We start from the raw sequence: 25655 nt of genomic DNA, 5'->3' as shown, positions 1-25655 counted from the left end.
TGACTGTTCAGGAAACAGATCCACAAAACAACAGTTCAGTTATTATTGCACCGGTGTTTGGCACACAGGGAGCCAATGCCCCGCCAAACAGTATTGTTGAACAATTAGATAGAATTATCGGACACTTTGAGACAAACGATACTGTAATTCAATCGGCGCTCATATGTTGGTCGGAGACGATTGATATGAAGTTTGGTGTAAAAGTTATACTCATTGATACATCAGAAGTCAGACCAGAGATTCCCCAAAGCGTTAAATATTTATTTAATGATTCGGTATTTCCAGTGTTAATGACTGCCAATCATAAGCCTATACCGCTTCAGAATATTTATGACGATCTGCCCAATGGATACACTTGTGGTTTATATCTTGCATTGGTTCAAAAAGACAATGTCGAGTCAAACATGCGATCAGTTATATTTATGGACAATCCTACAAATACAACAGTGTCCAGATGTCCAACATATTCAGCAATACTTATATCTTACAAAAAGTCAGCCGTAAAATCTACAAATCAAGTTCGTCTAATCAGTCGAGTCCTGGAAAGACATTGTCGGTCGTGTCCAGTCTGGGGGGTGTTTGCACCAATCAATTCCGAGATATTTCGTGTGACAACCGATTGCAACACATTTCCAGTACTTAATCAAACAAAGTATTTATCCGATCGATCGGTGTTTTTAGTCTCAAACGATGGTCTACTGAGTATCACCGAAACGTTTCTCGATAAGACCCGAACAAAAAATTCATTCTTCACTTCATTGCTTAAAGAGGATACCTTYTGTTGTTGTGAAGGTGTGTTAAGAACAGAAACTGTTTACAACAATACAATGTCTTATATCGGCAATTGGACATTTGGGTTGCCATACAAACAACTCATTGTCATTGTCGGTGAAGGGTTGCACACATTGCAGATTAGTATTTATGATTGTCGGTCACTATTGATGGGAAAAAATCAATTAATCAATTATGTCTATGGACTCTACACTATAAGAGACTTTAACTTACATAACATTGAATTTGATTGGATTAAAGTGTCTAAAGATTTGACAAATACTACTCAACAGTATTCAATTGAACCGGTAATGCGTTTGGATTGCATTTCAGACGCCTTTATATATGAATACCGACACAACAACAAAACGGTCGGTCACTTAGTGTTCTCGTTGTCTAAAAATTATTTCGATAGAGATTATTTCAAAGACACATTCAATGTATTCATTGCTTTGGATGACACCAATTGGTCGGCCGACGACTCATTATACCATTGGGTTTGTCTCTGTAATGTTAATTACAATAAAAGTTCGGACATTCAGACAATGCTTCCGCCGGAAATCATAATTTATCAACGATATCACCATTATATGGAACTCCCGAATTTGTTGGACAACCATCATTTCAAGTGGACACTCAATGGCAGTCTATCAAATCCGGTCTACGAAAACAGAAACAATTGGCGCAAATTGTTTTTGCCGACAATCAATACGGCAGAGTTGGCTCAGTTTCGTAATGTTGGCACCAATTTAATCGAAAGACTAAAAGCTTTTCAAAAATTTGGTTTCAGATTTCCTAACAATTACTGAATGTTTTGACAGAATGTCCAACACTTCAATAAAAATTTTATAAAATTCAATTAAATAGTATATATTCATTATTACATAATTATTAGACTGTTCATTCAAAGGTGCTAAAAATATAGTTTAAGTTCATATAAAAGTTAGTAAAAAAATAGTCAAATATTAAGTTAATTTTTTTTAATTTTTTTTATTATTTCTTTAAACTACAAATTTCTAATATTTGACATACAATTTAATATTTTGCTAAAACATTTTTTTATTGATATTTGTTTTCATTTTAAAATCAATTTCTATTTTTAAAAAACTGCGCTTAATATAAAAAAATCTTTGTCCACCAAATCGGTAAAATAAGCGCCCATTTAAACCAACAATCCTTTGGAAAACTCGTAAAACATTGCATTACTAAAACAGATAACCAGTACCACTAATATGTTGATTATAGTCAATGTGTCAAATGATAGATAAAAAAATAAATGTGATTTTTTGAAATGTTGAAATAAAAGTAAACATATATATATATATATATATATATATATTGATAGATAAAAGTGCGTCAAAGATATATCCGATACTAGATTGCCGATCAATAAAATAAAAAGTAATAATTTGCGGAAAAGGCATTTAATTTGCAAATCAATATTTGACACATTATTCAATCCAATTATCAATTATGTTTAATGAAGTTTTCAAAAGTGAATTATATATATTTTTTATATTTTTAGCTACAGATAACAAATTATTAGTTTTCTAATTAGTTTATAAAAAGCATTTAATCTGAGAAACAATTTTTTATTTAAATGACAAAAAAAAATATTTCTATTTTATAAATGTTGAAATAAAATGTATTGCAGTTATTTACTAAAAATTAATTGCTCGTTGTTAACAATATTTAATGAAATTAGTTTTGAATTTTAATTTATAAATCAAATTAATTATTTGACAACATTGTAGTTAACAAACGATAGCCAAGCCTTTGAATTGCAAACACATCATCTAATTGTCACAATTTAAGACATGGCTGTTATACAAGAAGTGAAAGAGTTGCCAAAAAAAGAGACCGTATTGAGGAAATGGGTTTATTATGATCTGATAGTATGTATGGCCACTGCCATAGCTGTAATCATATGGTATAGCATACGATATAACAAAGCTCACGATGACGACAGCTATTCCACTCCGATGTCTATCCTTCATATTATCGGATATGTGGCCTACGCTGTGGTCACCGGTATCGCTATGTACGGCACTCACAGTCAAAACAAGAAGTTCTTGTGGTGGTTTGTCATCGGCTGTCTGGCCGTTATAGTCGGCGAAATCGTCTGCTTCTTCATCAATATTGTCATCAGCAGTGAGTGAAAGTGCACTAAAAAAAACAATTACCCAACAATTTTGGATATAATATTACATATAATTTATAACTTTATATAATTACTGTTTTATAGGAGAATCACATAAATATGGTATTATAGTGTACGTCCTGAAGGTATTGGTTCTGCTGGTTGTCATTGTGTCGGCTATTTTGGTCTATTTGTTGATACGATTTATCCAAAAGTCGGTTCCGTCTGACATCGAAAAAGCCGATAACATCAAACCGCCGGCAACCGCTACTGCGGCCAACCAACCACCGGCATCTGCTACGGCTAAACAACTACCACCACCCGCACAAACCGCCGCCACCAACAAACATAAGGCTTGAAAGACATGGATGTTATTTTAGCATAACTTTCTAATGTCTTACTAATGACTAATATTATTTCTAGTATTTATTTTTTTAATGACTATCTATTATCTAATTTATTGCTACAAAATTGTCTTTTTTGTTGTTATTTTGTTTTATCTCTATTTCTTACAATAATTTGTAAATTATGTGATTTTTTGTTAAAGACGTTTAACTTATTAAAATGTTAAGTAATATACTGTAGTTTATTCACATATCATTGTATCGCTTAAAATAATTTAATATCAATATTATTTATATATATATATATATATACAGTACAGTATATCTCTTTTTAAACTAAATTTTGTACTTTATATATATACTAAACAATGTTTATATATGAAAGTTTCATAATGCAACCATATATTATAGTGTATACTATACACTGTATAGTAAGATAAGATTTATTAGATTATTTTTAACTACAAAACATAATAATAACCGTTAAATAATATTTAATAATATATTTCCAAAAACGAGACACTTAACGGACAAATAAAAAAAATTGAATATTAATTGAAGATTATCTGCTATCTGTGTATTATAATGCCTGTAAAACTGCGATCAATAGCTGATCCGGTAAAGATTGAGACCAAAACCATTGATCAGTACGACAATGACATTGAGATCAATTGAGACCAAAGAGATAGTTCAGACAAACAATGACAAAGCTGTCGTCAAAGATGTAAAACCGAAAGATGAGTCCATCAGATTAGCAAAACACCAGAAGTTTAATCGGATGTCTATAAAGTTTAATATACAAAGTGTGACCAACAAAGTGCTCGACACAATTGAAATGACTAAAGCAAAGACACTGTATTACATTGGACGGGGAGATGACAAACAATTTTGCGGAACAGTACTACAATTGATTCCAACTAAAACCTATGTGACCATTGATGGAGGTGTTGCCACTTACTATTCAAAGCCATTCATGTCATTAAAAGTAGATCGTTATTTAGTGGCCAAAGTTGGCAATCAGTCTAAGGATTATATGGTTATTGTGGCGGCCAATGGTTGTCTGATTGCCGAATCGGGTGCAACAGTATTGCTTAAAATGCCAGTGTTTGTGGTCGAGCAAACTGGTGACTATTATTTCCTAAATCATGGACAACGTAACATTAATTTAGGTCCCGGAGCCCATCTGGTGCTCCACAATAAAGAAGAATCAGTTATATTTGTGACAATCCAGAAGAAGGACAGAAAACCCGAAGTCCAGAAAACTAAGTCAAACGACCAGAAAAAGGATTCAAAACAAGTGATAATAAAAGAATCGAAAAATGAATCCAAAGACAGAAATGTCAATAAAATTTCTAAATCTGATTTAAAAAATATTTTAAAAACTGATAATAAATCGGACACTGAATCAACTGATGATAATAAATCTAAGTCATCGGTAACATTGACGGCACCGGTGGACACAAATTTAATACCAAAGACAGAAGAGTCGGCGCATAAAAGTAAAGAAAATAAAATAGTTTTGATTGAACCGAAAGACGAACCACCGATTATTGGACAAAGACTGCCAACTCATGATAGCGGACAGTCATCCGATAAGACTAAGCAAAAATGTAAGTGTTGTTGGGTATGGATAGCTGTGGCTGTCGGTGCCGTAGCTCTGGTACTAATAGTTGTGAGCAAAAGAAATAATAAACAATAGTTAAAATTAAGTAATTTTTAAAAAATAAATTATCTCTCATAAAATATTTTTATTTTTATATAGTTTTTATATTATTTATAATGTTTGTGTTTTTATGATATTTTTTAATCGCACTTTGATTATATTAATTTTAATAAATGGATTTATTAATAAAATAATAATATATAAATTTAATTTAATAAATTTATAAAGATTTTATCAATTAATAACAATTATATTACACTTATGAACCACTTATTATTGTATTAACATATTATTTGTACCTAAAAAATCATTAATATTTTTATGAACTAATTGAAAACAATGAACTAAACCATGAGATGACTGCACCAATAACTGGTCGGTCATACCTTTCTGACTGTACACTAAATCCATGTATATATCGGCATTCAGTAGCAAAGTGTTCGCAATTATTTTTAATAATATCAAACTCCCTGTCTTTGCCAACCAACCCGACAGCATAATCTACAATATCCTGTTGATCCCTGTGTTTTAAGCCCCGTTTGCTGGCCTCCCGTTCCTGATTGTTAATCCGACACTCACTATCTCTGGCCATTTTGCTTATTGGTTGGTTTCGTACAGAGTAATGTCCATCATCACCCGGTGTAAAGTGAACCACCTGTCCATTGTCAACATAAACAGCCCAATGACTGTATGTAATCAAACTATTTCTTTCACATTCAATAAGATCGCCGACGTTTGGCTCAATATTACCAATAGTTGTATAACTATTTTCATTATTATTATTATTAGCACACAAAACATAGCCTTTTGTAATGATTGTTAGACTAATAAAACTAATTACTAGAGTTATTGTTATCATAGCTATTGAAAATAATTTTTTGGTCATCAAATAAATACTAATGTATAATATAATTTTAATTAAGCTCATTATGTTTTTTCCTTATATAAATATTAACATTAATTGTTTATTTTGCATTATTGCCAAATTTCTAATATTTTTATAGTACATAATATGATTTATTAAATAATTTAGTATTTATTATAGAAATAATATATAGTTAATGATTTAAATTAAATAAAAATTGATAACTAAATTATATTTAAAATTTATCAAAATTGTATTAGTATATGTCAAAAATCAATAATCAATATTATATTAATTTTTATTATATTAAAATCTTGAAATTGTAACTGATTAACATTGCAAAATTATATTGGCTAATGTTTAATATTTAATTTATAATATTTTGAACATTAATGTTTTAACATGTCTTTGTTTAATTAATTAAAAAATTCATTAAAAATTTTATGATAATTAGTTTTTCAAATTTATATATTTTTTTAATTATAAAATAGAAATATTCCATTATTTGAAAATAAAACAAAATGAAAATTATAAATTTATTTTAAACATATAGAGTATGTTATATTAACAAAATTAGTTTAAAATATTTGTCATTTTAGTTTTTAAAAATTTCATATTCAAATGATATATTATTAGTTAATTGTAAACACAAATAATATGCTATTATTTTAATGAGAATCGTGACTATTATAATGTAAATATTTCAAATAAATTTGTTGTATTTTAGTTTATTATTACCAATATATTTTATATAACAACATTTTATGTTTAAAATTTATAAGTTAATTATTACAAAAATAAATAAAATAAAAATATTTTTTAATGTTATACTTATACTTTAAAATTAATATTTACATAAAATTATTATATATTTATAATATTTAAAATGTTTTTATTTTTATAATAAAGTTCTAAACATTTATTGATATTTTAAAATTTAAATTAAATAAAATTTATTTTTTTGCTCAACAAGTTTAATAAATATTTAATAAGGATTTACAGAATTTACTGAATTTAAATTACAAATATAACTTATAAGGTTTTATATAAGGTGTATATATATATTAATACCGAAATCTGATAAATTAAAATTATTTGCATAAAAATAATTCTTGTTAAATAAATCAAATAAAATATTTTATGGAAAAAAATGTACAGTTAATAGACATAATAAACTAATTTCTGGAATAAATAATTAATTTTCAACGAATAAAATTTAATTAATTTTGACAATTTTTATTTTCAGTCATATTTTTTGCTTAAATACAAAAAAAGAAAAGAAATCATAATTAAATTAATAAATGTTTGAATGATTAAAACACTTTTTTTTGTAGGTAATCATCATTCAGTAGTGTCGTATAGTTTGTCATATCGATCGACAGCCAACAACAATTGAAAGACATAAACCGTATATCTGGCGAACTCGGAGCTCATGGTTTGGCAGCCGTGAAGACAGTAACTGTCGGCAAACTTAACTACTCGGCACTGATCGTAGAGTCGATCCATACTATCCAGCGATCGGCGAAACTTTTCAATTGTTGTCTTCATATAACCCTTTTCCGACTCAAACGACTGGTTCAAACTCAACGATCTCTGCTCCAGAACTTGGGTCACATATTCTACATCTTTTCGGTAAACTTTGAAACACTCTTTGGCCGACTTTTTTGACATCACTTTATTGACACTATTGGCGGACACTTGAAATAAAACAAAGAAAAAATATTAATAAAAATAAATTTAATATTTTTAAATAGATTTTTTAAAGCTATTTGATATATATATATATAAATTCTTTTTTATTATTAACTAAACTATTTTCTAAATAAAGGACAAAAAAATTTAACATCAAATCTCATACCACCAAAAATTACAGTAAAAATAATATAAAATATAAAAATATGGTTTATATTAGATTTCATATTTTTTCTGTTCGTTAAATATTTTTTTTGATATAAATTTATGAAAAAAGTTAAAACTGAAAAATCGATAATTTTATATAGTTTTCAAAAAGTGTATAAAACACTAATTACATAACTAATGAACATATAATTATATATAAATATTATATTTATATTTTATATCAAATATATTTTGATAATATTTATAGAAATAATCATATTTAACGAGCAATTTATTATTTATATTATGTAAACATTTTTATAAATTATTTTAGTAAAAATATATATATTAAATATTTGAATTATTAGTAATAAGAAATATATTTTTCAAAATGTTTGACTTATTTTATTTTTAATAAATAAATTTGAATTTTTATAATTTTATTAATAGATTTTAGATATTGTTTTTTTTAAATAATCAAATAATTATCAATTATATGAATTGATTTAAAAATTATTTTTATCTACTTATAAGTTAGATAATTTTTTAAATAGCAATTCATATTTACGTATATATATTTTTATATACATTTATTGTATATTTTGCTGAATTAATATTGTAAATAACATATTATATTATCTATATTTTCTTTAGAGTTGGCAAAAATAAAGATATTTCTAAAATAATAGAGAAATTTATAAAAAAAATTGTGTCTGAGATTCCTTCATTAATTTTGTTTTATTAATATTTGTCATTTTGTAACATTACATATAATTATTTATAATAAGTTAATTTATAATTATTATCTTAATGATATATAAAGTAACATAGTAATCAATTTTATTACTAATTTTGTTTTTAAATTTTTAAGTTTTAATTATTATTATAAATCACTTTAAAATTATTGAATTGTATTTATTTTATATCAAGACATTCAATTTATATAGTAGTTTAGTGTAAATTATGTATCAAAATAGATATCTATACTGTATTTGAGGTAAATTAGTAAAATTTTTATAGATATTAATTTTTGAGAAATTTTCTTATGAAATTTACTATTTTCCCATTTATATTTGTTTTACTTATAAACTAATATATTGATTATGATATTTATTTATAGATTATATTTTTTATATACAAGTAAAATGCATTTCAATAACAATAACTGATTTATAATTAATGAAATATTAGTAGATTTAATTTTTATGATATATGTATTCAATATCATAATTAATAAAGAAGATTTTCAGAATAAAATTGAATAAATTTGCTAAAATTAATTTATTTGGTACTAATTGTACTATCATTTTCAAGTTAAATGTATTTTTAATATAAATATAATAGTTATTTATGTTAAATCTAATTAATATAAAGTTCAAGTAATTATAACAATATAAAAAATCTACAATTTAGATCATCATTATATTTTTTGATTACCTAAAAATAAATTAATAATAAATATACCGACTGAACAAAAGTTTATTATTGAAAAACAATTGCTTAAACAACTCAATGACTAATACAAAAAAACATAATTAAGTATATGAAAGAAATCTTTGTCATTTACACACACACTCACTCACTCACTCATACAATGCTATAAAAACAAAATGTAATATCAATTTGTTTTGTATTGCTTTGAGATACAGTATAGTGTATATGTATTGGGAGAAAAAGATTTATTGAAAAGCTTAACACAACAAACATAATTGAAAAGTCTATATCATATTACTGTTAGTGTCTATTATATCATATAAGATATATAATACAAATATGTATGACAGAGTATATCAAATTCTGTATTATAGAATATATTGATAAATAAATATAGTATACTATCTATACTGAAAAATATGTTATTTATAAATAAAAAAAATTGTTATACTTTTTTGTCGATAACAAGCACTGACTTGTGAAAGAAAAAAATCATGTCTTTAATCTTATTTTAATTTTTATACAATAATGTTATTATAAATCACATATATTTAAAAGTTTTTACACTAAATTATAAATATATAATAAAATATTTAAAAATATATATATTTTTAATGTTTATGAATGATTAACTATTATTAGTTATATACATAAATTTATGTTATAGTTACAAATTATTTATATTAAACATAAACATAATAATAATATATAGATATAATTTACCAAATAATTATAAATTATTAAAAATATATATTAAATACAATATAACTTATAAAATTTGACATAATATTTTCGCCTACATAAATTATGTATTAACAGTACTGTATATACAGTACACGGTATATCAATAGAATTTCTAAAATGTGTTTTATATATTATATATAAAAATAAAACTAAAGTATTTTTCAAAAACAACTTTTATTTAAAAGATTTAGATAAAAAACTTACTGAAAAATAAGATCAATATTACTGCAGTAAATACATAAATAAAAAATATATCAAATATTGAATTTTGAAAATTGTGTTTAATTTATATATTTTATTTTTTAAAAAAATAAAAAGATTGTAAATTTATGCAAATATTTTTTTAGAATAATATAAATACAATAACAAAATAACAGCAAATAATATTTTATATATTCATAATAATGAAATGTAATACAATAATATATAGTTTTTAAAATTATTGCATAAATTCAATTTCTAAAAATAATTTATTAATAGTATAAACTTGAAAACTGTAGATAATGTGTTTTATAATTTTAGCTAATTATTAAATAATTTCTATTGTGTGTATGTGTGTGTGTGTGTGTGTGTGTGTGTGCCTGTTTGTTTGTTTAACTTAAAAATATAATTTAACTAATTTATAAAACAAATTTTTACATTTTCAGATTTAGGGTTTGTTTTAAATATATATATTAAATTATGTATAAAATAAAATCTAAGTACATAATAAAATAATAATGATTATAATAGAAATAATAATTCAAACAAAAATCTTATAATAAAATTTTTCTCATTTTAAATGCCAATTAGTAAACATAAAAGTATATAAAATATTATTATTAATATTATTCTTATTATTATTATTATCATCGTCATCATAAAAGTATATTTTATTTTAAAATTTCAACAATTTATCAATTTAAACGCAATTTGCATTTGCATTATAAAATGTAAATAAATTATAAATATAAACATAATAATTTTTATGTAAACTGAGATTTTTTTAAAAAAAACTATATTTACTCAATGGTTTAATTTGAAAAATATTCTTTGCTATAGAATTATGTAAATGATATTGGATAACATATTATTTAAACTTGTATTTAAATTTGCTTTTTATATAGATATACTTTTTTATTAAATGAAAAAATCTGTATTTATTTTTAAATTATTTAAATATATCTTTTATATTATATAAACTTTTTAGTATTGTTATAATACCACCCAAAGAAAAAACACATACATGCATACATATACACATATTGTACAAATAAATTGATATATATACAGTACTCTTCATAGATAAAGCACATATACAATAATATATATATTGAAAAATCATAAATAGAAATTGACATATTATTGAACACTACTATTAGGTTCACTGATAATATATATATATATATATATATATATATATATAAATTAGAGTTTGCTTTTAATCAATTAAATATTGACTTCTAATTTGTTAATGTTTTCAATGATATGAAACTAATATAATATAAATACTGTATATCAATAAAATTCATACAGTATATTATAATTAAATTATCAATCATTAGTTGTGATTTATTACTTAAGCAAAATGGACAAAACATAATTAACTTTTAATTAATTTTAATTAAATTTAATTAATTAACTTTTAAATTACAATGTTTTAGCATTAGATAAACTAACTAAACTAATGAATAAAATATCAAACTATGTGTTTATTAAATTGTTGTTTAATAATATAACTTTAAATATAAATTAATTATATTGAATACATTTAATTAGTATCATTAATACTTATATATATATTTATATAAGTTAATTTTTAAAATATATATCAATAGTATTTAGTCTATATTCACTTTTATAGTTTAACTAAAGTTTAATCAATAATATTATAAATCTATAATCATAATATAAAAATTTCAATATATTAATATAAAAAATTATTTGTTAAATTTATTAAAAATTTTAATTTTTACATCAAATAAAGATATATTAAATAAAACAAAAAGTATAAGAATAAAAATGTTTAGACAATATATTAGACAATAATAAATTATAACATAAAAAACAATTTCTTAATTTTTACTTTTTTTATACAGTTTTGTACAGTACTTACCATAAATGTCATTATAAAATAAATGCATTATTATATTATTAGATAACAAAAAAAATAGTATAACATTATTGTCAACATTAATCCTTAAGAATATAATTAAATGTCAAAAATTATAATTAATAACAACAATAATTTATTAATTACATAATATAGGACATTAAAGAAAGTAAAGATTAGTAAATTTATTAATATTTAAAAAAAATTGTATTGTTTTTAACCAGGTTCAGGACAGTAATTTATAACGGAAAAACACATATAATATTATATAATGTTTTTAGTTAAACTGCAGTAGAGTATGTGTAATACACATTTTGTATTATCCGATTAAATAGTTAATTAAGTAAACTTTAATTAACTTTAAATAGCATTAAATAATTTTATTTGAACACAATAAATAAAAGTCGATTATTAAGTAACTAACAAATAAAAAACCAAAATAACTTAAACCTACGTTTAACTTATAATCTTAGGATACAAATTTCATAATATGTTATACTGTATTATTGCTGAATTAATAAATAATTATTTTTGTCTTTTATATAATATAAATAGTTAACATATATAAATAGTTTATTTTAAATTTATAGAAAAATAAAAGCAAATACAGATTTGTATTTATAAGAGATTTTAATATAAATTATTTATATATACACACGCAAAATCTTATTTATATTGATATAATATTAATATTTTATGGATAATACATAGTAAATAAATTTAATAAATAATTTAAATTGACTTTTTAAATATAAAAAATAACAATAAATAAATTAAATGAAAGATTAATATACTCTATGATTGTATGATTAAATACATTACAAATGATTTGTTAATTATAGTATATTAATAAATATGTAGTTTTTAACATAACTTTTTGTTATAAAAAAACTTACTAAATAAAATTAAATATATTTTGCTGTTAATATATAATAAATATATTATATATTTATACAATAAATATCTACTATAAATAATTAAATGATATTATCAGATACATGGACACACACACAGACATATATTAATACAGTACACGGCTGTCCCCATACACACCATCACTACATTGTTGAACTGTTTTCACAAACTGTATCACAGCTACGCTCGGCGTCCTGAGAGCCGCTTCGGGGCAACATTTCGCTACCCTTTCGCCGAAAACTACTATTGCTGTCCATGTCGTCACTGCTGCCGCACACCACACACATGGCGGTCAGTCCGAGGACCGCAAATGCAATCAATGTTACCGTAAACACTGCCAGCGCTATCTCCTCAAGAAATATATACTGTGTTTCGGGCACCACTTTTGAGGTGATCCATATACCACCGCTCAACAGTAACATCGATAGTATACAAACGGCCGAATTGAAGAACCGGTCGATAAAAGGACTCGTAGCCAAATTGTCGGCCACTTCGATACGGATTTCGGGCGGCGGTAATGGTAACTGCATTTGTTGACAGTTAACTGTCGTCACCATTGTCTGTGTAGTCATATTGTCTGTTGAATTATTATTATTATTAGACAGACTTCTGTTGTTATGTTTACAAAAACATATATAAAAGACTAAATAACAAATATATATATATATACTATATATTCCGGATTTACAGTATTGTCAATAAAATAAAATAGGATTATATATCGTATATATATATCAATTGTAATTTCTTTTATTTTTTAATTTATAGTCGAAAAATCTATTAGATTTTATTGAATAATTTTAGTTAAATTATTCATGAATTTTGTTGTTATTTTTGTTGTTGTTGTTGTCGTTGTCATTGTTAAAAATAAAAAACACTATTTTTTGTTATATAATATAATCTACAAATCGAAAAACAGAGTAAATTTAATTTAATTTTTGTTGTAATTTACTTTTAGATATTGTTTGATTTAAAATTGACATTTTATTTTGTATGTTATATTGTATGAAATATTAGGTTTTTTAAATAAATGAAAAAATAAAACAATCAGAGAAAAAGTCAGTAAAATGAAGTTAATTTAAATTTATATTAAAATAATGTATAAATATTATAGTTTCAATAAATTAAGTTTTATTATGAAGAATGTATTATATATTAATTAGATTTATTATTTATTTAGATTTTTAATTAAAATTTTATTTATTTATTATTATAATAAATGAAATACATTTTGAAATGGCAAAATATTCATTAATTAAATGATTCAAATGAAATTAATAATATATTTTATTTTTATTTCAATGATATTATTTAGTTTTGTTTAAATAATATTATAAATGAGGCGTTAAATTATTAATCATAATTAGTTGAGAGGATAAGATTTTATTTATAATACAAAAATTTTAATACTTTTACACAAAAATTATATTTATTTATAATATAGCAAATGCAAAAAAATATTAAGTTTAATAACTATTAACTTAATTAACACTAAGTTATTTATTGTATTAGTTATACTTAAATGTATTATTAATACAGTAAGTTCGGTATATAAAGTAGAATATATAATAAAATACAAAGATTTTATTAATTGAAATTAATTTTATAATTAATAATTTATAAATATATTACTATTTTAAGAAATATTATTTTAATGGTTTATCACTTGAACAAAATAATAATTTTTTATTATTAAATGTTATATATTATATATTGTCTATTTATTATATATTATATATTATATATTATATAAACCACATCCTAAATATAATAATAACAATAATAATAATTTTTATTTATTTTATTGTTATTAACAAATGAAATGCAACTTTTATTTAAACAATATATCATATAGATTAGGCTTTTAAATGTTATCATCATTTTTGGTTATCCATTACAACCAAACAAACAATAAATTGGTTTACTTTTTTTTATCTAATGATTTTAGCTGTACTTAAAAAACATTTATTATTATTTTTTATTTATACTCGTATTTTATTTACTATAAATAATAAAAAACGATGAAAAGTGTTTTATAAAGATAAAAACAATTTAATACCACATGTGGTGCATCAAATACATTGATACTATTTACGGGTATAAAACTATTTGTCAATAAAAACACTTTTTTTCTTACATCAAAAAATGTTGATTAACGATAGCAAATGATCCAAAACACTAAAAAAGTCATATATTTATTGTCTATAAATGCTTTGTAATTGAAGAAAAAAAATCAAATATAAATATATAACAAAAAAAATATTTTTACTAGATTTGCTTTTTTTAATTAAAAAAATCGCGATACACTGTAGCATAAAATTGCCACAAACACACACATACACACACATCAATGATTACAACAAATTTTTATTAATCATATATATATATAAATATTATATAACATTATTTAAGTACACTCACAGAATATTCTATATTTTTAATAGCAATACATTGTTTGATTATATTCTGCACTCAAAAATAATTATATTATTACTTATTACTGTATAGACAAAAATATCTTATAAAAAATACTAGAGTAGAACTAGTAGTAGTATTATAGTTGTTGTTGTTTTTATAAATTGCAATTTCAGTTACAAAAACTTGATAACTGGTGTTAATATATTATTTTGTATTTGAATGATTGTTAGCTGTTTGTATTCACACATAATCTTTCAATACATATAGACAGTATGTACAGTATTTAACTGTTTTGCAAACAAAAATACATAACCACTACTCACTTACTCTATCATCAACTGGTGGTGAATGTCATTCAAAACGGAGAGTCAGATTGTATACTAACACTACATCAATGTATCTCTCTTATCATAAATTGGTTGTCATAGAGATACATCCTCTCTCTATCTCTCTATATATATATCTTTCTTTTACTTACTCAGTCAGTCATCATAAGCTAATATCACAAAAGTTATAGTTATCATAAAAATATTTCTATTGGATTATATTATTTTTGCTTTATTATCTGCAAATCAATGATATATTTTCAATAATATACTATAATGTTCAATAAAAAAATATCTAAAGTATATCAGAGATAATTTTAATTTTTATTATTTTCTTTATTGTTATAAATTGAAACTTGCATTCATTTTGAGATTGACATAATAGTCTATTTTTGAAAATCTTTATAAAATCTTTAATATAAGTTTGTACAGTATTAAGATATTATTAAAAATACAGTATATGAATTTAAAACATAAATTTAGATTTCATTTATTGTCAATTTATGAAATTATTTATATACCGTAATAAATAAAATAAAATTTTATTTACAAATGATATATTAATAATCATTTAATTATAAGTACGGTATAAATTTTATATAATATTACAAACACCCACATATATAAACTTAAATATTAGAAATGACCAAATAGAAATTTCTAATAAATTTCCCTGAGAAAACTCCTAGTAAATTTCTTAGAAATAAATTTTTCTAGAAATTTTACTTTAATATTATACTATGAGATCCCCATATCTGTAGCTATTGTAATACTGTATAATAAAGTTTACATTACTATATAAATGGGATTCCTATATATAAAATTTACAGTAAGTTTTGCTTATTTTTTTGGTTATCAATTACTAAACTAGTGATAATGTGAAGGATATGCCATCGTTTTAATCGGCAGGGATTGAGTGGATGTGTTAAAGTTTGTCAATTTTTTATTACTCAATTCACATATCAGTAATATATATATATATATATATATATATTAAATTGCTATAAATAGTAAAATCAGATTAGAAAAAATTGAAAAATCTAAATTAACATGGTAATCTCAAAGACAGAAATTTATATAGAAACTTTCTAGAAAATATTATTTCATTTCATTCCATTTTATTTTAGATATTTATTCTTTTTGGTTACTCTATTACATATTCACTAAAATACAAGTAAATTTACATTTATCCTAAATTTTTCTAATTATCTAGTATTTTGTCTAATCATAAAATATTTTTCTAAAAATATACATTAATTAAAAATAATTGTTTTTAAAATTTGTCTAATATTTTATCAAAATGACCTAGATTCACAAAATTCTGTGATATAACTTTTATAGAAAACTAATCTATAAGTTTAATGTATTATAAAAAGATACATAAAATAGTAAATATCATTTCAGTCATTAACATTTTAAAATATTATAAAATGTATTACAAACTATAAAAATTAATTAAAGTTATATTTAATACATAATTTCTATAAAATAATAGTAATTTAAAATTTTAAAAATATTTACTTATTTAAATATTTAATTTATTTTTTTATTGATTTTGATTTTAATTATTTTTTTAATACACATTTTAATCTAAACATTTTTAATGATAATATTGAATAATATATCAGTTTACTTATTTTTGTTATTAAATTTCAATTTGTTTTGAAAATTGATAGTTTTCAGAATAATTATTCTTTATAAATATTTTTAAAAATATATAATATATTCATAAAAATGTTAGATTATTAAAATATAAAATGTATAAATTATTATTAAATTATTATTATTAGTGGCATTGAAATAAAATCCTATTTTCAATGTGAAATAATATTAATAATATTAAAGTACAGTATATTATTGATATCAGGTTATACTATATTTACAGTATATATATATATTATTTTTAAATATAAAGCTAAAGCACTACCTGTATATTGTATAAATCAAATAAAACTATAAAATAAAAAAATCAAATATTTTATATTTTTTATAAATATATATTAGATAATTATTTTTTAGTCCATTTATATGTAACATGGATAAACTGTTTATTATTATGTAGATAGCAGATAGTGAAAATTTTATTTTGCAAAATATTATTGAAGATAACTTTATTATTATTATTATTTTCTATTATAAAATATAATTTATTTTCATCCATTTTTTTTAAGTTAAAAACATCAAAAGAATAAACTAATTTTTGGTATACTGTATATCATTATAGTTATAAATGTATATAAATATTATTTTTAAACAAAAAAAAATATAGATTAAAGTCTGATTATGAATTTCTTATGTTTATAGGCTATATATTTATATTTTATTATTCATATTTATAGTGTATGTACCGTATAATCATGGTAAGAGTCAATATATTAATCAATATAAAATTTAAGTCTATTTTATTATGTATTATAAAGTAAATGATAACTATTTAAATGTAAGTTTAAGAGACTATAAAATATTCTACGATATAAATAAATAAAAAGATTATTGATCTGATAAATCATATAAAACATAAAATGACATTTGGATAGTAAAATATGAAAGTGTGTGTGTGTTTGTGTGTGTGTGTGTGTGTGTGTGTGTGTGAGAGAGAGAGAGAGAGAGAAAGAGATAGAGAGAGAGAGAGAGAGAGAGAAAGAAAGAGAGTTGACATGTGAAAACTACTGTATAAAAAGGATATATTCAAAATATTAAGAAAATATAAGATATCCAGAGGGATACAGATTTTGATAACAGAGACTATGATTTATATACTAAACTACTTACAGTATATACTATAAAACTAATGAATTTATTTTTTTAAATATTTATAAGGGTTAAGCGTTTGTGGTATGGCCGGCTTACCCCTCCCCCAAATAGACCAAATTTTTAAAGTTTTTGCCTGCCCTCAACATATTGAAAAAATAATTAATTGTTGAGTAGCAGACTTTTTGTCGACGTCGATTTTTTCAAAATTATAAAAATTTTAATTTTAATTAATTAGCTATTATAATTAGTTAGTTAATTAACTAATATTATGTTTTATAACTTATTTCGATTAAATTATTAAGTAAAATAGTTAATTTTAGCTAAATTTAAAGTTAAAATAAATTTAAATAAAACATTATTTTAATAAATAAATGTAACTAAAATCATAAAAGAGAACTATATGTGTAAAATAATTTATTTTTCTTGAATATTATTATAAGATAAATAATATAATGATAATAAATTATACTGTAAATATTTATGTTATCAGATATTTAAAAATCAAAAAAATTATTAATTTAATCTTAATTTACTCAAAAAAGCAATAAAAATCGACAATGTCCATTACCCCATTAGACAAAAAAAACTTGCTTAACCCTAATATACAGTACATATATAATCTCTAAAAATAACTATATTATTAAAGATCATTTTTTATTTATTTTGTTAGATAAGATTTAATTATATAAATTTTATAATAATATTTAATATTTTTTTATAATATTATATTAAAATTATATGTTTTATTTTCAAAATATTTATATAATTATATATATATATATATATATATATATATATATATATACGTATATATTATAAACACTATTGTAATATAATTTTATTTTTAGATTTCCAGAGAAAATAATTGATAATTTAAATGAAAAGATGATAGATAATGATTGCATATATATATATAATATGGAATATATATATATATAATATTATTTATTATACATAAAAATGTTATATTATTTTCTTATATTCAAATACAGTAAAATTTATTTATTAACTATCAAATGATGAATAATTTATAATATAAATTATAAATTAAAGCAAATATAAAATATATTAGACAACACATAAAAAATGATTTAACAAATATATACAATATTATTAAACAAATATAAAATATTGAATAATATTGATAATATTTTGTGAATAAATTTTTATATTTAAACAAATAGATTCTAAAATTAATAATATAATAGTAAAAATGATAATAATCTAGATTTTTTTGTGAAAAATTTTAACAGTAATAAAAATGTTGAATAAAAAATATAAATAATACGTTTATTAAACTGACTAAATTTTTACATAAATAACTTATTGTAATTTAAATTGAAAATTTATTGTAAGCTTATTAAAACTTTATTTGTTAAAATATTTCAATTGTTTAGTTTATTTATCAAATATTTTAAGCTATTTGTAATTTAAATACTGTTTATTTTTGAGTATCATTAAAAAGTATGCTTATTAATTATTATGATTAAATGCTATATATATACTGAATATATTCTTATTTATTATTTTTTATTTTTTATAAATAGATTAAAAATTATTATTATTACTTGTTTATCAACAATAAGAAAAAATAATAATAAACATAATTTTGAAATAGATTTTTCATAATAAATAATTAAATAAAATTATAAATATAAATGCTTAAATAAATAATGCTAATATAAATATAAAAATAAATATTAACTAAATTATTGTATTTAAAAATTCATAGATACATTTTTAAAAATATATACAATATTAGTAGCTATATGATTGATAATTGTTTATATTACTAAATTAGATTTAAATATTTGGTAAACAATTTTTTTAATAAGATTTTGATTAGTATTATTCTATAAATATGTATTTTGTTATTAATTTATTATTATTATTATAAATTGTACATTAGCTAAATATGTTTTTAACCATAAATATTAACTTTTGACATTTTTAAAAATAGGTTTTATTAATTTTTACTAAATGAATAAATATATATATAGTAGTTGTATATATATATATAGTAATTTGTTAGTGATATAAATATATATTATTTTGTATATAATATTATATTATTCATATTATAGCATAATATTAATATAAATTATGATATATAAATAGTATACTACATAATATGTACAATATATACACCATATATTAAATATATAAATACAGTTGTAATATACTAAATATATAAAAAATGCTTTACTAATCAATTATTCAAATTAATAATTAATTAAGACTAATAGTTGTTTTACTTATTTACTTATACTGTATAACGTATATACAGTACAATATACAGTATTTTATAGTCTATATTTAAACTGTAAATGTCATTCATATTATTGAATATATCTAAATATAAATATATAATTAAGTGCAATGCTTTGTCACCTTGATTATTAAGATTATATCAATATATATATATATTATTAATATAAGCTACACATGAAAACTTAATTTAACGCTAAAAATAAGAAAAAAACCGCATGCGTTACTATTATAACTATTACTTGTATTGATATTAGTATTAAATGTTTATTTTATTTTTTCTACTATTTATTTGATTTGTTAGTTAAAATATTTGCTTTTAGTTAGATACTGTATTTTTATGATATTTTACTTTGTAACTAAATAACGTAAATGTTAATTTTTTAAATAAAATAATGTGTTTATTTAGAAACTAATTATCAGACATAGTTTTACTATTCATTCAATCTCTCTCTCTCTCTCTCTCTCTCTCTCTCTCTCTYTCTCTCTYTCTCTCTCTCTCTCTCTCTCTCTCTCTCTCTCTCTCTCTCTCTCTATTTCGCTCACTCACTCTCATCCCACACATACACAACTAATTGAACTAAAATAGACTATAATATGAATTCATGACTGTCTGCTATATTTAGACTATTTTTTTCATGCGATGCTCTCAGAAAACATAGTGAGTCAGTCTATCCATTGAAATAATAGAAATATAATTAGTATTTGTATTAAAAGAAAATTGTATTTCTAATATGACATCATTGCGAGATATAGTTAACAAAATCGATGACCACTTATATTTCGGTAACTACCGATCGGCAACCGATGAACAAACACTTAACAAACACAGTATAAACCGTGTGTTGACACTGATGTCCGGTGGGATACCGGAGTACAAGAGATATCCAAATATTGAGTACTTTACTGTGGAAGTGAACGATGACATCAATGAAGATCTATTGACACATTTGGAGATCACTCGACAAGTTATAGCCGAAGGTCACCGTAAAGGACAGAACGTGTTAGTCCACTGTGCGGCCGGTATTTCACGAAGCGGTGCCGCCGTTACGGCATTTATTATGCATAAATACAGGAAAACTTTTGACGAGGCCATTGAAATGATTGTATTGCGACGACCACTGGCCGGTCCTAATCGAGGATTCAAAGTTCAACTTCGACTCTACGAACAGTTAGACTATACATTGGATGCCAACAATCCAAAGCTAAGACAATATTTGTTGGACAGATTTGTTGTCAGCAATCGGTTTGATAGCTATTATGATCGCTTGAAATACATTGAAAGCCTGTCTACTCCACAGTACGGTCAACAATACCTGTGCCGACAATGCAATCAACTTGTGTTTCATGACATACATGTCATTCAAAATTCAAGTATTGTTGATAATAATGACACCAACAATAACACCACAAAATGCAGTGATCTCTATATTGAACCACAAATCTGGATGAAAAAGTTGATATGTCATCAATATTATATGCTGGACAGTGACTCTCAATCGTCACCTACTTGTCCTCTAAAATGTTTACACTGTCAACAAACTATTGGTTCATATAAACAACATTTTTCAACATTTGAATGCAATTGTGATTTGCATCGAGGCTTAAGTTGTCTGCAGTTTAAAATCGATTTGCAATCGTTAAGCAAATAATGTTATAATGAATCAATTATTTAATAAAATTTAATTTCATATTTTTATCATTATTTTTCTCCAATATAAATCAGCTAGCTAGTTTTCACAATATTATTATATTTATCAAAAAAGTAATTAATTTATAAAAAAAAGTAAAATAAACATATTTACTGTAATTTTTATTAAATTTTTAAATTTTTAAAAATTTAAACAAACACACACAATTATCTTATTTAGCAAAATTGCTTACTGTTAGTGAACATCGGTATATATAAATTATAAATATAATAATTATATGATTAATAAATATTTTTAGTTTTATATATTGACTTTCAATAATTTAATTATGATAATTATTAATTATAATAATATGTAAAATTTAATGCATAAAAACATTGTTTTAGTGCAATCTTAAACATCGTGCTAACGATTCAAAAAAATTGTTATTTTCAAATTAGTATTTTTTTAAAAATGAAACTTTTTAAAACAGTTAGTATTTTATATATATTTTTATATAACTAATTTCAATTGACAGTTAGATTAGGAACTAATGATTAGTACTGTTTGATAATAGTGTTAACGATGAGCCAAAATCAACGAAAAAAGCTTATGTTTCAGTCGACTATCCTATCGGAGGCCGAAAATAAATTATTGGAAAATCTTATTGAAAGTACCTCTCAGTCACAGTACGACACGGTATCTGAGTTGTATGTAACGGATCCGCCAAATAATAAAAAATGGAAAAAATTAATCACAGGTGTGGTCAGTATTGAGAAGGATTACAGCTCACGATCTTTTTGGATACGAGTCTACGATTTCGGCAAAAAGTGCAAACACTTTGAACAGGAATTACATCACACTGTAGAGTATAAGGTGAAGAACTCACAGTTTCACACATTCAACGCACCCGACCGTATGGTTGGTCTAAATTTTGCCTACAAAGACGAGGCAAAAGGGTTCGGCAATATAGTTACCGCTACAAAGTCTAAACAGTATTCACGTTTTGAACAAATGGGTTGGACATTGAAGTTTGGCTTTCAAATAACCAAAGCACCGGCAGATTTAATAACGTTTCTCGAGAGAGCCGGTGCTGAACATCTGGTTAATGAACCACAAACTATGAACTATATATTGAATTTTATCGACAAGAATGGAGGACTGGGAAGTATACAAAAGGACAACCAACTTATTAAAATAAATCCTCCGATAAACAAGAAAAGACCAGCACCGCCTCCACCATCTTCGCCTACGGCTCCACCACCTCCTCCGCCACCTCCTCCGCCACCTCCTCCGCCACCTCCAGGAACGCCTCCTCCACCATACAGATCTCCCACATCATCAATACATAGTCCATCATCTCCTCCTACACCGCCTCCATTACCTCCAGGAACACCACTTCCACCGTACAGATCTCGCGAATCATCAGAATCTCCTCCCAGTTCGCCACTAAATCCTCATATATCACCATCTCATACAGTTTTGCCGCCACCGGCACCGGGAAGTTTCACAGATGATGACAGAGAAAAAATTCATAAAAACATGGACTGGCTTCGACCGGTGCCCGGAATATCGCCCAAACGGGATACCAATGTACAGCCATTAAAAAGTCCGGGCGGACGTGTCATACCTCCACCCGAACCGACACTTCACGATAAACATATGGATGCGATACAACAGTTTGATAAAAGTCAACTCCGAAAAGTGAGGCCACCAATCGGTGAGCCGACAATGACTACACCTTATGGACAGACAAGACCAAAGTGGATGGTTATTGACAGCGCAGATCTGGCTGCGGAGGAACATAAAAAACAAAATGAAAGACCAAAGTCACCGCTTTGGGAGGAAACTGATCGACAAATACCCAGTAATGTAACAACAATTAAACAACAGTCAACTGACAGCTATGGAAGTCAAGTAAAATTGATTCCACCGGAAGATGGAGAAGAATCAAATGAAAATGAAGAAGACACGAGACATATGGCTAAGTTTAGTTCTGTTGAAGACCCGCCCAATTGGTATAATGTCGACAATCAACCTAAAATCAATGACAAGATATCACCGCCAGCACCGTATAAGTATCCATATGCTGTCCCGCGGGCAACACAACTGGCACCTAGAGATCAGATACTATCAGATATAAGTTCATTTGATAAAAGTAAACTTCGACCGATTGGAGGCGTACAGAGAGAAACCAAAACTGAATCTCGAGAGTCAACTGATAGTCAATCGTCAACCAGTAGTAGTCAAACACCACCGAAACCGAGTCCCGATGAACAGCTTAACATTCATGTCAAACAATATCATAATCAAATTCAAATGGCACCGCAGCCTCATTGGCAACAACCATCTTATCCAACGCCTCCGCCTCCAGAGAAATATCAGAGGTTTCAAGTGCCTCCATTTCCACCTCGTTCACCACTTAACCCTTCTCTACCAGGACACCGGAGGAAGCCTCCTGCTCCTCCTCCTCCTTCTCCTCCTCCTCCTCCACCACCACCACCACCACCACCACCACCACCACCTCCTCCTCCTCCTTCGTCATCATCGCCTTCAAAAGCAAACCCACCATTTCCGCCACCTCCACCTCCTCCACCACCACCTCCTCCACCGTCAAACCAAACAAAGAAATGGCATCAATAGTAATCAGAATATAAAGTGACAGAAGTGGTAACTACTGATGACACACAACAGCAGAAATAGTATATCTGAAAAATTCATTTTTTAATACAAACTATACGTTTAGATTGAAATAAATTGTCATTTTATTGTCCATAAAAATTGTTATAAATATTAATTATTTTTATATTTATAAAATATTATTATATCTAAAGTATATTTGTTATTATCATTTATACCAATTAATCTTGTAATGAGTTGTGAAGTACTGTATAATAATTTAGATTGATTGATTTAATAATAAATATTTAATAGAAAATAAATGAAAAAATAATAACTGATTTAGTTGTGACAATTTTCCACAATAAGTAATATTTTAAAAATTAAAACACATATATATTATCAATTTAATATGTACTATAACATCTGTTTTCATAAATGTAATAACTATTGTATTAAATATTATTTGTTTTAAATTTTTTAAAATTTATTTGTTATCAAAAATACATGAAATTTATATACTTTTTAAAAATCATAATCATGGTTTATATTTTATATAAGATAAAATAATACAATTTTATTCATATAAAGAAATCAAATGATAAAATATTAAAGTATCAATATTTATCAAATTTAAATTATAAAAAAATATTAAGCAATTTATTTGCAATAGTGATTAATAAACCAAAATACAAAAACCAAAGTACAGTAAATTATGTTTTAATTATAACAAAATATAGATTTTATCATTTATAAAATACTTGTATTATCATAGATTAGTAAAAAAAGTTAGCAAATAAATTGTAAATCATTTTTAAATATTATTTATTTA

General features: G+C 23.6%; 4 protein-coding genes across 4 annotated transcripts; 3 read left to right on the top strand and 1 right to left on the bottom strand.

Moving 5' to 3' along the window:
* Positions 1–2501: 2501 nt before the first annotated feature.
* Positions 2502–3270, top strand: LOC128959114 (uncharacterized). Its single transcript, XM_054305060.1, has 2 exons — positions 2502–2922; positions 3017–3270. The coding sequence occupies exons 1-2, from the start codon at positions 2589–2591 to the stop codon at positions 3268–3270; spliced, it is 588 nt and encodes a 195-aa protein (XP_054161035.1). The 5' UTR covers positions 2502–2588.
* Positions 3271–6991: 3721 nt separating this feature from the next.
* LOC128958855 (uncharacterized) lies at positions 6992–7748 on the bottom strand. Its single transcript, XM_054304809.1, has 2 exons — positions 7642–7748; positions 6992–7480 (listed from the first exon to the last, which is right to left on the bottom strand). The coding sequence occupies exons 1-2, from the start codon at positions 7700–7702 to the stop codon at positions 7125–7127; spliced, it is 417 nt and encodes a 138-aa protein (XP_054160784.1). The 5' UTR covers positions 7703–7748; the 3' UTR covers positions 6992–7124.
* Positions 7749–21307: 13559 nt separating this feature from the next.
* Positions 21308–22225, top strand: LOC128959103 (dual specificity protein phosphatase 12-like). The gene has a single exon (XM_054305049.1). It carries the CDS (start codon positions 21308–21310, stop codon positions 22223–22225), a length of 918 nt encoding a protein of 305 aa, XP_054161024.1.
* A 502-nt stretch (positions 22226–22727) lies between these two features.
* Positions 22728–24712, top strand: LOC128958388 (actin nucleation-promoting factor WASL-like; the record flags this gene model as incomplete). The annotated part of the gene is made up of 1 exon (XM_054304239.1): positions 22728–24712. A coding segment is annotated over exon 1 (1923 nt), but the record flags the coding sequence as incomplete, so codon positions are not given.
* Positions 24713–25655: the final 943 nt, after the last annotated feature.

Source organism: Oppia nitens, unplaced genomic scaffold (genome assembly GCF_028296485.1).
Source record: "Oppia nitens isolate AA-2021 unplaced genomic scaffold, nextdenovo-longstitch-racon4-pilon3 scaffold13_pilon_pilon_pilon, whole genome shotgun sequence".
Classification (NCBI taxonomy): domain Eukaryota; kingdom Metazoa; phylum Arthropoda; class Arachnida; order Sarcoptiformes; family Oppiidae; genus Oppia; species Oppia nitens.
The sequence above is the reverse complement of the archived record's forward strand: the minus strand, read 5'-3'. Positions and strand labels throughout refer to the sequence as shown.